Source organism: Haemorhous mexicanus, chromosome 1 (assembly GCF_027477595.1).
Source record: "Haemorhous mexicanus isolate bHaeMex1 chromosome 1, bHaeMex1.pri, whole genome shotgun sequence".
NCBI lineage: Eukaryota > Metazoa > Chordata > Aves > Passeriformes > Fringillidae > Haemorhous > Haemorhous mexicanus.
The window spans coordinates 27,314,813-27,329,140 of record NC_082341.1 but is presented as its reverse complement, the minus strand read 5'-3'; the positions used below and the strand labels follow the sequence as shown (position 1 = coordinate 27,329,140).

General features: G+C 36.2%; 1 protein-coding gene across 1 annotated transcript in view; it reads left to right on the top strand.

The window, feature by feature from the left end:
• Positions 1 to 11,580, top strand: part of THSD7A (thrombospondin type 1 domain containing 7A) — a 266,296-nt gene extending 254,716 nt beyond the window's left edge. Inside the window, exons 27-30 of the mRNA XM_059843888.1 lie at positions 1,754 to 1,836; positions 2,168 to 2,378; positions 5,752 to 5,839; positions 7,483 to 11,580. Of these exons, the coding sequence (XP_059699871.1) occupies positions 1,754 to 1,836; positions 2,168 to 2,378; positions 5,752 to 5,839; positions 7,483 to 7,567 (467 nt within the window). The 3' untranslated portion in view covers positions 7,568 to 11,580. The remainder of the gene's footprint in view (positions 1 to 1,753; positions 1,837 to 2,167; positions 2,379 to 5,751; positions 5,840 to 7,482) is intronic.
• Positions 11,581 to 14,328: the final 2,748 nt, after the last annotated feature.

The window sequence follows — 14,328 nt, the reverse complement described above, 5'->3', positions numbered from 1 at the left end:
TTTCAAAATAGACCTCCAAGGCAGACAAACCGCGGACCTATATTGTATCACTTTTTTTTCAAAGTTTGTTTGTATGTGGCTTTAAGCTGTGATAACTTTCTGATTTGAAAGGAAGACTAACATAATATTCCAGAACATGCAATCACTTGGCTTCATGCAACACAAAACTATATTTTTCATATGTTTCTGTTAAATGCAAAAGTATTGTTTTCATGGATTTTATGATAGTTTTCAAACAAAGCTCTTAAATATTCTATTGTACTAATATATAATGTAGAGGGAACTTCTCTACATTAAATATACAGTAGTGAACAAGATTTTAATTTGCATTTGTACATTTTCTGAAAGTATTTTGCATAAACTACAGTATTTATGAGCTCATTGATGTGATAGATGCATATATATGATTGATTTAAATTGAGATAACCTGTTTTGATTCAGAAGCAACCCCTATCCTCGATTACTGTGTCTTGTCAGCCTTATTCTTGCACATTTGGATTCAACATAGTGTATTTTAATTCAGACATTATTAAATAACCATTGTGAGTTCTGTTGGTATTTTAAGGTCTTTTTCTATTTACTCACTTTCATAATATCATTGTGCTGAATAGTTCTTTTTTACTTGAAGGTGTTATTTCCCATGGGCGATGAGGCAACTCTTTCCTTCTGCTTCCTTGGATGACTGATATTTTATTACCTAGATTCCCACAGGCATGTGATTTGTATGCTAGGATGTATGATTTTCTTTTCTGGGGGTGGGGAAAACTTATGGCAACCAGCAGGGTTTTCTTTGTTCTTCACCAGCCATCCCGTTAACACTTGGATCTGCATAACCACAACTAACTTCATCCGCTATGGTTGTGACCAACCTCAGCTATCAGGATTTCATCATCACATCACACCAGTATAAAAATGGTATTAATTTGGGAGATGCATGATAAGTTTTCCTGTAGCGGTATAAATTTTAAACAATGTGATTCCTATCCCTCTTCCATAAGCTAAAAGGAAACACAGGTAGATTCAAACTGATTCTAAATGTATTTTAAAGTCGTTCTGGCTGAAGTGATAGTGAAATCCTGATTTTGTGTACTGGTCCATAACGATAACTGCACTATATATAAAGCTGTAGAAATGAAAACTAGGTCTGTATAAAAAGGGAAAAGACTGAAACCCACAATATCATCAGTATTGTAATATTCAGTACATGCTTTACGGAAAAATCTGCCTTCCTTCGTAAAATCTCAGACTAACATGAAGCCTTGATTCATAAGGGCATGTGTAAAAGTGACCCAGTAGCAGCAGAAAACAGGCATCCTTTCATAAACAGGATGAGCAACTTGTTTTCAGTTCAACAGGAAAAGATATAAATAAAAAAGATTATTTTATTTCTATTGTGGCCACAGTTTCAATATGTGAGTCATAAGGAGGGCCCTAGAGAACCAAATCTGTTCCCTTGAGTACAACAAAGCTTTTAAATTGTTTTTTTGGGCAATCCACCAAAGGAAAAAAGTGGAAAACAAAAGGCTCCATTACCAAATATTAGTTTTCTAAAATGCACATGGAATTAAACACATTTGCTGTATCCTTACTCTACATATAAGAAAACCCTTGATTCCGATTGTGCTTCACTCTGGAATAAAAGGACTCTTACATTCAAATTAGCAACAAGATTGTCATCCATGATATGCTGCAGCAAGTAATTTCATCAGTGGTGAGGTATTACCATGTGAAAATATGATTTTCTGTCCTACAGGGGGCTGTTTAGTGATGCGCCAACCAGATGCTGACAGGTCATGTAACCCACCGTGCAGCCAACCCCACGCTTACTGCAGTGAGGTATGTGCTACTGCATTGGAGCATAGAACACCCCCATGAGGCCTTCCCACACATCTCTTGATTACAAAGAGCATGCCAACAAAAAGTATTTTCAGTGATTTTACAAGTCACAAATTTGTTAAAACCCATCTCGCACAATTTTCTACCTTTACAATTAAATGTTAAATAGTTGATACAAGTTGAACTTGCATAAAAATATATGAAGAGATAATCTCCTGGCTAGCACTCATCCAAACAGTCTTCTCTTCCAGTCATCCATGTTGCTATGCTTTACAGCTCACAGAAAACCTTGTTTTCCTGCTGCATGTTGTAAAACACTTGTTCCCTGCAGACTAGGACATGCAGTTGTGAAGACGGATACACTGAAGTGATGTCCTCCGATGGCACACTCGAGCAGTGCACTCTCATCCCGGTGGTGGTGATCCCCACCATGGAGGACAAAAAGGGAGATGTGAAAACCAGTCGAGCTGTGAACCCTACCCAGCCTTCCAGTAACCAGACAGGACGAGGAAGGACCTGGTTTCTGCAGCCTTTTGGGCCAGGTGAAGTCATGCAATGAGCAGTTCTTAGTGCTAAGTACTGCTGCAGGTCTGGCATTTATATTTTTGTATACCTAGGAAGACCACAAAAACCCTTGGCTGTTCCTTTAAAAAGGCAGGCATGTACTCTCACTGAAAACAAAGGAAGAGACATAAGTGAGCACCTAGCCCTCTCACTACTCCATCAATGTATTTAGTGAAATCTTATGTTGCAGATTTCCTTTTAGCCATTCTACCTGTTAAAATTCACAGAAACTATTTGAAATGTGACTGTGGAAGGGAGTTTGTTGAAAAGGTGCAAGCCAGTATAATAAATTAGGGTATCTTAACCAATAATTCTGACAGAGGGATGAAAGGATAGCACTGAAGAATGCAAATAGTAAAGGCTTCTTAAAATTTGCAGACATAGCACAAATTGTAGGAAAATAATTGGTATAGGCATGCTAATGCTTTTCTGACATATCCATATTTATACTAATTCATGTTAGTCAAATGCTAACCATATCACTGATATTTAACATAGGCCTGCTCTAAGTCTCTATGAGCAATATTTGCTTTTATGATGGACCATGTTCTTTAGAGCTGAGCAACATGCAAGAGTGATGTAAAATATAAGTTATTTAATAAAAAATACTTCATAAAGTCCATCATGTAATCAAATGTCAGTAAATATTTTTCGTCTTACTAAAATACTAAATATTTGGATAAAAAAAATAATTAACAAAATACTTTCACATAGGAGATATGTGGCTTGTCCAAAATATTATTAATATGAAAGAGGGCAATATGGTTATCATCTTAAGTGTCTCTTAAGTCACATAGGGCTAAATATACTAATATACTTGTGCATTAGTCATTTATTTCTAAAGGGTTTTTTGATGTTTTTAATTGCAGAATTCAAAGTAATATCTTTATATGCATAATCCATAAGGTGTTTTAAGTTGAGATTTATAAAAATATATCTAATATGCAGATTAAATAATGTTTGGGTTAGAAATTAGAAATACTTATATTAGATCCCATTAGTCCTACTAGTATTTATTGTTATTTGTACTTTGATATTATATTTGATACCTGCAATAAAATGGTCTTTGCTCCAAGTACTTTAATCAAAAATAAAAAATAGAAAATCAAACTTTTCTGGTCCTCTTTTACAAAACAGCATCTTACCAAATATGTTATCATTTACTCATTTTAGCTAACCCCTCCTGAAAATGCCAGAGAGTGTGTTGTAGCATGCACAGTGATAGCAATGAGCAAATATCAGACAGTCACCTTCAGCAGTTTTGGAATAGGGATGCTCATGTGAGTTCAGGGAGGATTTTGGAGCAAGGTACATTTGAGAAACTTCATGAAAACTCACCAATTTTATGTAACTTGAGTTGGGAAGGAGACATAGCTCAGTTCAGATAATCTTAAACGTACTCAATAGAACTAATACTTTATGCAGTGAAGTTATGAGCAAATGTGAGAGAAAGTGAACATTTTCCAATCCTGATGAGATTTAGGCTTGATTGTTTTATTTCAGGATTGGATATCTATTGGAAAGGTTTTGGCTTACTCTGGCATGTTTATTTTTCTTCCTCACAGTTTCTAAGTCTAGATCTAAAACAGATCTTTCATTTTGTTCCACAAATTACATTGCAGTTCCAGAAAAGAAGGTCTTAAAACTGTCCTCTTCAGTTGTCTGGGCAGAGGTATTGCCACAAAAAGATGAATCTGAGATGCCAATTCCCTTGCATACTTAGAAATAATCTGTCCAGAGAGAATTCAGAAAGCCTGAGTCAGCGGTCAGTAGTTGCATAGTAGGAATGACCTCATTAACAGAGTTCCTAGCTTTGACAAAAACAAATAAATCTGTATACAAGACATTGCCAGCCTTTTTTTCAAGGAGATGTTAGTATTTTAAAAGAAGCCAGCCTGAAAAAAAACTTAGCCTCTTACATTTACCAAAGGAAATAAGCCAAGGAGAGAGGAAAGAACCTGACAAAACTGAAGTCTGAATTTTTCTCATTGATATTATTGTATCATAGGATTTGTCAGGTCAAATCTACTGTTCCATTAATCTTTAATGGATCAGTTATTTCAGTTATGTCAGTTATTATCAGTTAAACTGTTTCATTAGGTTGATTAAGGTAATGAAGGGAAAATGTTCTGATATTGATTAGTCTTGAACAACTTGTCCACAAGACAGCAAGACTTTGCCTTGCTGCAGACCAGAAGGCCTGAGCTTAACTGCATAGCAATGGAGAGCACTACTGTGTAACCAATCTTAGTCTAACTTCTGTTGATATTATTGTGGAAATAAAAACAGCATTGATGGTGTCTTTTGGTTCTGCAGCACAAGAACAAGAAGCACAAAGCGTTTGGTCAGAAAAATTTTAGCTATGTTTCCTGACATTGAAAATACACACAACTTCATGAAATAAAACTTGTACCACTTGAATATGAAAAAAAATTATAATGGGTATTTTTTTTTATTGTCAAAGAGAGGCAACAAGGCTAGCTAATCCCCTGGAAAACAATGTTTGTAAAAAGCCACTTAGAAATTTGAAAAACTAATTGGATAAAACTAGTGAGTCAAAAAGCATTCACTCCTTTAGTTTTGATATGATCATTTGGGGGCAGAGCAAAACCCCACAGAAAAAGCCACATAATTTTCCTCATAGACATGGGTGCATCTGAGGCAAGAAGGAGAGTGGTATGTATGCCCAAACCTCCAGGGACATCATGTTCCAAATACAAACTGCACAGGCTGCACACCAATACAGTCCTTATCAACAGACAGCTGTTCTATTTAGGAGCATGGGCTGTCTTTTTTTGTATATTTTTATTTTGTGAGGTGAAGTTAATTATAGCAACAAAACTTGCATTTAGTAGGGAAAGACATTTTAAAATTTTTCTACTTTGTGCAGTAGTAAAAGTTATGTGCAGCTAAGGGATGGATGATATACAGCATGCTAAGGACATTTAAAAACATACAAGTAAATAGGAACAAGAATTAAAATAAAAGGCAGATTGCTTTACCAGAGCTAGAATAAAAAGTGATGCTAAATGAGTCCCAGGCTGATGTACTGCCCTGTGATCCCACTGAGGGATTGCTAGCTACCAGAGGGCCCCAAAACTGAATTTCTGGGTCTCTCACCTTCTGCCTCTGCCCCAGATCTCAGTTCCATTTGAACTATCCTGACTCCAACTGAAAAGCAGAGCACAGAGAAGTCATTGCTCAGTTATTTAACAATATTTACTCTGATTGAACTGTAATTGCTAGTCAAGACATTTATTTTGGATTATTAAAGTATTTCTATGCTATATCAGAACTAATAATTCAACTAGACTAACTCCAACACTACTGACTAACATTCATTCCTTTTAGATGGGAGGCTGAAGACCTGGGTTTATGGTGTAGCTGCTGGTGCATTTGTTTTACTCATCTTTATTGTTTCTATGATCTATCTAGCCTGGTGAGTTCTTTAATTATTTATAAGAAAACAGTCCCCTCACAGACTGTAATGAAAATGTTTACATCTGCTGCTGTAGAAACTGCAGACACTTCTGTGAACTGCAGTGTTTAATTTGCCTTGTCCTTTTGTCCAGACTCAGGTTAGCAGATTCTGGTTGTACTCTAGGTGATGGATCACCACATGCTCTTCTGAGGGTATAAGAACTTACAAATATGGGGTAGCTTAGTGTACAGCTCATTTTTCCTCAGTTTATTGTGTCTGTATCAAAAAATGCTGAGAGAAATAGCAACAAGGACATTGAGTAACCAGACAAATCATATTTTATATCTGACAAGATACAGAGATACAGAACCAGAAAAAATCTGAAAACTTTCTCATCTTTTTAATACATGAAAGAATTCTTTTTTAAACAAGTCCCCTTTGAGAATGTACTCCCTGAAGTTTTCTAGGTCCTGTTTGGAATTTCAGATCCAGATGACAGTACAGGTGAAAGGTGAGGGAAGTGTGGTCATACACATCAGGCTCTAGGCTGTCCTGCATTAGTAGGTGTTTGGGGGGCTTCTGGGTATGTCTGCCATTCAGTAAACTTTTCCCAAAACCTCACTTCTGTCTAGGTAAAATAAAAATTCATTTGGTGTTTTTGTTGCTGTTTTTTATTTGATTCATTGTTTGTTTTTGTGGGTCTGTTTGTTTGGTTTGTGGTTTGTTTTGGTTTTGTTGTTGTGATTTGTTTGTGTTTTCTTTGTGGTCTTTCTTTTTCGGTTAGTTGGTTGATTTTTTAGAGGGGGTGGGACTTGAGGAAAAGGAAATCCATTAGTATTCAACAACACTGCAGATTATTTGGACTGGAACCTGTGACTACTTCAAGTCATTGTGACAAAAAGTTTCATATAAAAGGTTTAGATTTGAGCAGCTAAGTGACACAGCTGAAATAAGATTTTGGACAAGACTGAGAATGCACTTTCTTTTCTGATTTAAAGAAATGCTTACATTACACTCAAAAAGAAGATTAGCACTAAAGCATGGATAAACATTCATTTTTCTTTGGCCTGGTAATTTTTAAAAACTTTATCAAATGGATTGGAAATACTGCTGGATTGAAATCTAATTCAAGGCTAGACAAGGAATATCATGCCAAACAACCATACCTCTGCTATTAATGACTGGTTTGATTAAAACCTCTAGAATTGATTGTAAGCATTCCAGCAAGTATAGTGAGATAAAACCAATCAAAAGATGGATCTTTCCTGTGGAAATTCTTGATGTGTCGAGAGCAGTTTAATATTTGAGTCTTGTAATTTAAAAGAACCTGATTGCAGCTTTGATACATGACCAAATGTTGCATGGCAGGCTCTGGATTCTTCTGAAAACTGGGTGATGTTGCAAGAGTACCTGCCAAGGATTTCATCAAGTCACATAACCATCATAACAGGTTGTTTCTGAACAACTGAGTTTTGAATTAGCTATTGGTTTGGGTTGATAAAGGGATAATTAGTGATCCCAGTGAAGGTTTTCGGCATATAGCTTTTATAAACAAACAATTGAAGGCATTGTCAGCGTGCTCATCTTTCATTTAAGACTGAAATACGTTTTTGTATGTTATTAGTTGCTTGTTCTATTTACAAATTATCTTATTGTTTCAGCAAAAAGCCAAAGAAGCCCCAGAGAAGGCAGAACAACCGACTGAAACCTTTAACCTTGGCTTATGATGGAGATGCAGACATGTAAACTACAACTTCTCATGGTGACAAATGGAGTCTAAACTATAGGAATGAAATCAGAAGGTGTCCAAAGCCACAGGGATTTTCTATGGAGTGGATTAAGTGTTTTGAATTTTTCTTTTTTGTAACTGCACCATAGATAAAGAAGGATGGATTTCATAATGCCTACTGATATTCAAGGTATTATTGCTTTACTTTAGACCATCAGCACCGAGAAATCAGGCAGAATCACGTTAATAGACACTGCAGTTGGAGATTTGTGGTGTTTCCTCAGTCTTAGAACTGAACACCACTTCTGCCTCCAGAATACTGTATCTGACATAGTATTAACACTTGGAAGCCCCTGCATCATTAACCAAGTATAATCAGTACGCATGAGGAGTTTGTACCAAGCTATGACTCTTTGTATTCAAACATAACAAATATACTCGGTTGAAGCATATGTATTATTCTATCAGATTATATATGTGATGAAGAGCATTTTAGTGCTTAGTACAATATTAACTTTTAACCGGGATTCACCCACTGAGCAAGTTCAACAGTTTGCCAGTTGATGATAACTTGTGTTAACCTGCGTTTCAGAGGGCAATGACTCACTTGCAAAATTCTGTCCTGTTACCACTCCAAATTATAAAGGCCTCATGTGTACATCCAGAGAAGAGGCATTCTCAGATTCACTATTTTCTAGTGGTTGGTGTCTGGAAAAAATACCTGCTGTAAATGTTACAATATGTTTCTACTTTCTCTAACTCAAACTGTTGCCTGCATCTTTTTTGCTACATGTAAGGCAAATTTTTGCACTATATTAGTGCAGCATGATATGCACTTAACTAGTATTGCCATAGAAACTGCCTCTTTTCAGAAAGGATAATGATGTATCTTGTGCAAGGAGTGTCAAGTAGACAGGTCTTGAATCCTGAAGAGAGTAGTGTTCAGTTTGGACTGCGACGGGATGGAATCAGCTACGACGTTTGCTGTACACACACCGTTCCTCATCACAGCAGCCACTTGTGCTCTACACCATGGCAGTCATTCAAGTGTCTAGTTTCTTGCCCCATCTACCTATACTGGTATAGATTGTCCTGCTGGTTTCTAATTGTACTTTGAAGGCTGTTTATGACTAGATTTTTTATATTTGTTAACTTTGTTAGAAAAAAAAAGAAAAGAAAAAGAAAAGTGGTTGCCCTGTAATCCTGAGTGACATACTTCTTGTCTAAAAAGGTGTTCTGATTGTTCAACTAAAATAAAATGGTTTTACTTTTCTTTCCTTCTGTTAATGAGAGCTCTTTCACTGTTACTGGCAGTGCAATACTCAGAGACGTTTTGTCTTTTCTAATTAGGATAATTCAGTAGACTCTTTTAATTATTCAGTTAAACTCCTGAGTGTACTGGCAAGTAAACAATAAGATCAATAGTTCTGCCATTTTAACGCTCATGTCTTTTTGAAAAATTCTGGCAGTGTGAAAACTCACTGTTAACCTCTTCCATGCTTATGGCTTTTCAGTGTTAGGCTTCCAACATGAAGCTCATTGACTTGCCACTCATGTGACATGGCTGTTACGGATGTGCTCCATGACCTGAGAAGGGTTGTTCTCCTCAAATGGCTTCTGTGTGCAGCCGGAACGTACAAGTGACTGTGCCACTACTAAGCAATACAAAACTTTTATCAGGCAACCTCTCAAAAATAATTGTTACATAAAGTTCAATATTGGGTTCTCAGGTCTTTTTTATAACCTAAACCACTTCTGCCTACTCATCACTCTATTTACTCAAGAAGCACCAGTTTTTGCACACTGAATGAAACTAGCTTTGCAAACTTTGGCCCAGATCCACTGAAATCAATGACAAGACTCTCATGGACATCAATGGGTAATATCTGTTCTTAAAAACACACACCTTTGTTCTATGTAGAATAATTCTTGAAACCAATGAGCATTTTGTGGATATTCAAGAGAGATTATGGTTCTACTTTAACTTAGCTGCCGTATTACCAGTGTGGTGTTACTGCATCAAGAAAATTGCCTTCATCCCACTGCGTAGGTATTCTCCAAATGGGAATGATTAGCAGAGGAACAATGGTAACAATCTTTGGTGCAGGCTTAATTTCTCATTTTATATCTTGATCCAGCTGCAGCTGATGAAGTTTCATGGCCGCCTGCCACAGCAGTGGTTCATTCTTGTATGTGTTTCAGGACTGGAGTATTCAGTCTTACATCACTTTGTAAAGGTCCATTGCAAAAATACAAATCTTGATAATTTTAATTTTCAGCATTCTTGAGTAGAAAACAACAAAAACCTGCTTGGTTCCTCTTTTGTCGGATACAAAAAAAAAAAAACATGGAAAAATGATGAAGTATTACAGAACAATAAATACACATGGAGACAGATTTTAATAATGATTTCTGGTTTTTTAATAGTCTGATTCTGTGTTGTCGAATAGTTTTGAACCAAGAGGGCATTGAGGGAACAGGGTTTCTTTCATTGGCAATGAGTCATCTTTATTTATGACACTGGCTGGTCTTAGCAGAAGCTGTTGTCTAGTTCTTGCCTTGCAGAATTTGATGTCCTAGACCTAAGCATTTAATAATTTAAAGGTATGACATCTCCTTTTCCTTACCACATTAAATGGATAAACAGAGAGATAGGAGGATTTTTTAAGTCTGTTTGGCCTTTGCAATCCATGCAAGTATTTTAGTATGTGTTACATTTTATATCTGATCAGTGAATATCTGGTGCCCATCTGCATCATGCTAGGGCTGCATTTAAAATCTAGAGTGTGTTTTTATTATTATTTTTTCTATGAACAAAGTGCATGGAAATCTGAAGCCAGAGTGGCTTCCCTCATTATCAAGAAAAAAAACTAGGCTGTAAAGAAGGCTGAAATTTTATGTAAATCTAAGTATTGCAAAGGTGATTAAGCCCTCTAGCATTGAAACAGAAGTAAATAATATGTGAATCATCAATGTAGAATGAAAAGCAATTTGCTTTAAAAATCAGAGTGCTTCTACAAATCCAGTGCCTAAAGCAGCCACTACTGTAGATTATTAGTTTGTGGAAGTAATGTTTCCAGTGATCAAATAAACCATTCAGAAAATAGCAAAGTAGATATTTTCCTGTTGATGTGGTGGTTTATATTTTTCTTTTTAAAACTGTAGTTTCTAGCTTACTGTGTCTGCTTTGAGTCCTGGAGCAGTTCCTTTTTGAAGCTTTGATACAACTGCACAAGCCTGTTTATATTTGGCATAAAGCATCAATTTTGAAACCCCCTTCCTCCTGCCAAAATGTAATGAAGTTTTTTTTCCAATCTTACAATTTGAAGAGAGCAATTTAAAAACTCTATGTGTAAATCACTGTAAAATATACCTTGAATTAAATGGAAATCTGTCTTTTTACCTTTATGTAAATCGTTAAGAGTTTATTTTGCCTAACATAATTTACTTGAATATTTATTTTGTAGAAGGAGGAGGCAGCTGTCTGAGGAATGTTTACCTTTTTTTTTTTTTGTTAATGTTATTTTGTAAATTGTGTAATGCATTTTTATTTTTTAAATTATGTACATTTCTTTTTTAATGCACAAAATGTTTACGTACAACTACTACTGCAAATTTGTGTATATTGTCACTAAGCTTTATTCAGTTAATACAGATGATGGGAAAATGTAACAAGTCTTACATTTTCATCTGGGTTATTTTTACATAACTGATGTATTGCTGACAATAAATATAAACACAAAATCATTTAATGTCATTTTTTAAATAAATGTAGTATTCCATGCTGGGATAGACTAACAATAAAAGCCAGATCCCTAAAGTATAACCACCTTTTAAATAGTCTCTTCTTTTATCTGAAAGGCATCAGCAAACATATTCTTGTTAAAAGTTAGTCTTTCTATTTAAAAAGAAAAATACTTTCTGATTCTATGGTAACAATCAAGTCTGTTGCTCTAGTCCTAGCTGACCTGGAAATTTACAAAACATATTTTGTCAATTGATAAATATCCAATAAATGAAATTTTAAGAAATAACCTTTTCTTCCTTGCCACTTTTATATCAGAAAAAACAACCCTTCTGTAGAAAATAAGGGGTCAATCAAGATCTCACTAAAAGACATCTGTTCACTTCAGGTCAACCTGAATCTGTCACTGTCCTTACACAAGAAGAAAAAGAACAAAAGAAGTCACTTTGCACTTTTTCATAATTGCTCATATTCAATCTCTGTGCTCTCCAAAACTCAATTCTTTTCACGTCCAGTTCTGCTGTGTAGTTTTCACACCATATCATGGGGGTTTGTCCTGTTTCAGTAGCTATTACCTCCCCAGTAACCTTTCCAAGCTTACCCCTAAAAGATTTAAATACAATTTTGAGAGCACACAACTCTGATTTTCAAGGCATTTCAGGATTTTCACAAGTAATTCCCACCTACATTCTCTCCTGCTGGAATCCACAGAAAAACCACAGAAGTGTTGGTCTTGAATTCCCACCTAAAACCTAATAGAATAATAGAGGATTTTTAAGACCATTTAAATGTGTTTAATTCAATACAGGCAAAAATTTTGTAACCAGTTAAAAAACATCTGAGAGAAGAAAATTTAAATTCTCATTAGTTGAATGAGAATTCATTCAACTAATGAGAATTAGTTGTGGTATACTAATTAGTATAGAGAATTAGTTGTGGTATACTAATGAAGATGATTGAGTCTTCACATTCAGTAAAGAAAATGTGGTAGAATTTTGGCAACTGTTTGCAAGACTTTTGAATTAATGGGAAAGGATCGTCTCTATTTTAAAAAGAATCCCAAAACATTAGAGGAGAGTATGGTTTCCAAGTACAAGTGTGATGAAAGGACATGAAGTGAGAGGTAAATCAAGAGACTTAGATAAGCTTTGTAAAAGTTTTAGCCTTCTAGTAATGTGAAAACTTACAATATTGGAGAACACAGAAAATCTAGAAAATTTTTCTGCTGAAACAGACGTGAACTTGAGCAGCTTGAGCTGCTTGGCATCACTCTCAGTTTAGCTACAGAAAATGTAATCTCTAAAAATCTCTCAAAGTCTTCTGGGTTGTTTTGTTGTTGTTGTTGTTTTTTGTGGGTTTGTTTGTTTGTTTGTTTGTTTGTTTGTTTGATACAGAAAAGCTGTCTTTCTATCCAAAAGCAGGTAATGACCAGGCAGATGAACAAACACATTTTTTTGGGACAGGGTAGGAGTGGGTTGGGTGTGTATGTATGTGTGTCTTGGTCTCTGCTTGCCCCTTCATTTATTTTTCAGCAGAGGCTGAGGATGTGTCATTTTGCTTACCTTCATTTGGGCAGTGCCCCTGGCTGTGGAGGGCATTTCCTGTGGGAACATCCCGGTGAAGCATCTTTGTAAACAGGCATCTTTGAGTCCTGCTTAAACAGAAAAGTGGGAAGGCTTACTTCATGGCACAACTTAAATGGCATTGGGCATTCCATTTCTGCTGTCAGGCAGCTCTGCTCTGGGACAGGAGAGCACAGCAGTGTCAGGGTGACAGGCTGTCAATGCCAACCTGTAGTTAAATCCACACCCCTGACCCTCCCAGCCTGAAGAACAAGCCATTTCTGGGACTGATATTCTGACCTGCCTTGGGGAGTTGATGCTGTTGGATGCTGCTGGTCCTGGTTTGGTTGGGTAACAGCTCTGCTGGGGAGGGGTGGGTGGACAATGTGCTGAGCACAGCCCAGCTGCAGACCCTGGCACTGAGGGAGGCAGAGCACTGAGCTCCATGCATGCACTGAGCTCCAAGGAGGTTATTGCACCCCCACTCCCCCAGCCTTCTTAAGGCTCTGCTGGAAGCCCCAGGACTGGTTTGGACAAGGGAAAAGCCCTTTGATTTGTCACTGTGGTGAAGGTAAAACTTAGCCACAGGATCATAATCCATGATCATAGCTCTTGTTGTTTCCCATTTAAAAAATAATCTTATTTCAAACAGTTCAAGTACTAAACCTATTTATTTATATTATGGGTTGATGTATCTAAAAATCTTTGTCTTTTCTGAGAAAATGAGATTTGGTACTCGTCCATTTATAGATGAGGGGTTAGAGGCTCCCATGTCTGTTTTAATATTTTGCGGACTTTATTCAGAACCTAGCCCTTAAATTTATCAGAATTATATTCTGAAATTGCAATTATAAAATTAATGAGGTTTTCTTTTATTTTCAAAACTACCCTTCAGAGTATCATATAATTGTTTAAAATGGCAGAAAATTGTTTCTCAATCAGCATTATTTAGCTTATAAATAAAAAATGTTTCTTCACAATTTCAATGTTGTATTTCAAAACTAATATAATTTTTTCCTTCTCCAAATAATTACAATTAGAGAGCAAACCCTCTTTCTTTCCTATACATGTCAAAATGTGACTTAATTCTCAGCTTCTTAACCCTTTCCAGGGCTGCTCCTTAAGATATATATAGGGAAATAGCAATATGATTGGAGCCTGGGACCAGAATTTAACAGTTCTATAACTGGACATTCCGTTTGTTGGTGGTCCAGTACTGACAGATTATTTTTAATGCACTGCCTAATGAGGTCCCACCAAAACCTCTCCCAGGCTGAACCCAAACTAATTTACACAACTTGTGCCATGTAAAACTATGAAATTGTCATACAAGACAAAGGGTTACATACTGTGTCTAGCTTTCATCCTCTAACTCAATTCCCTTAACAGCTTTATTCCTGTGCCCCCATTGTGTCTTGATGCTTGACACAACTGCCAGATTTCAGCCTCATGTGGAACTTCTCTGATTTGC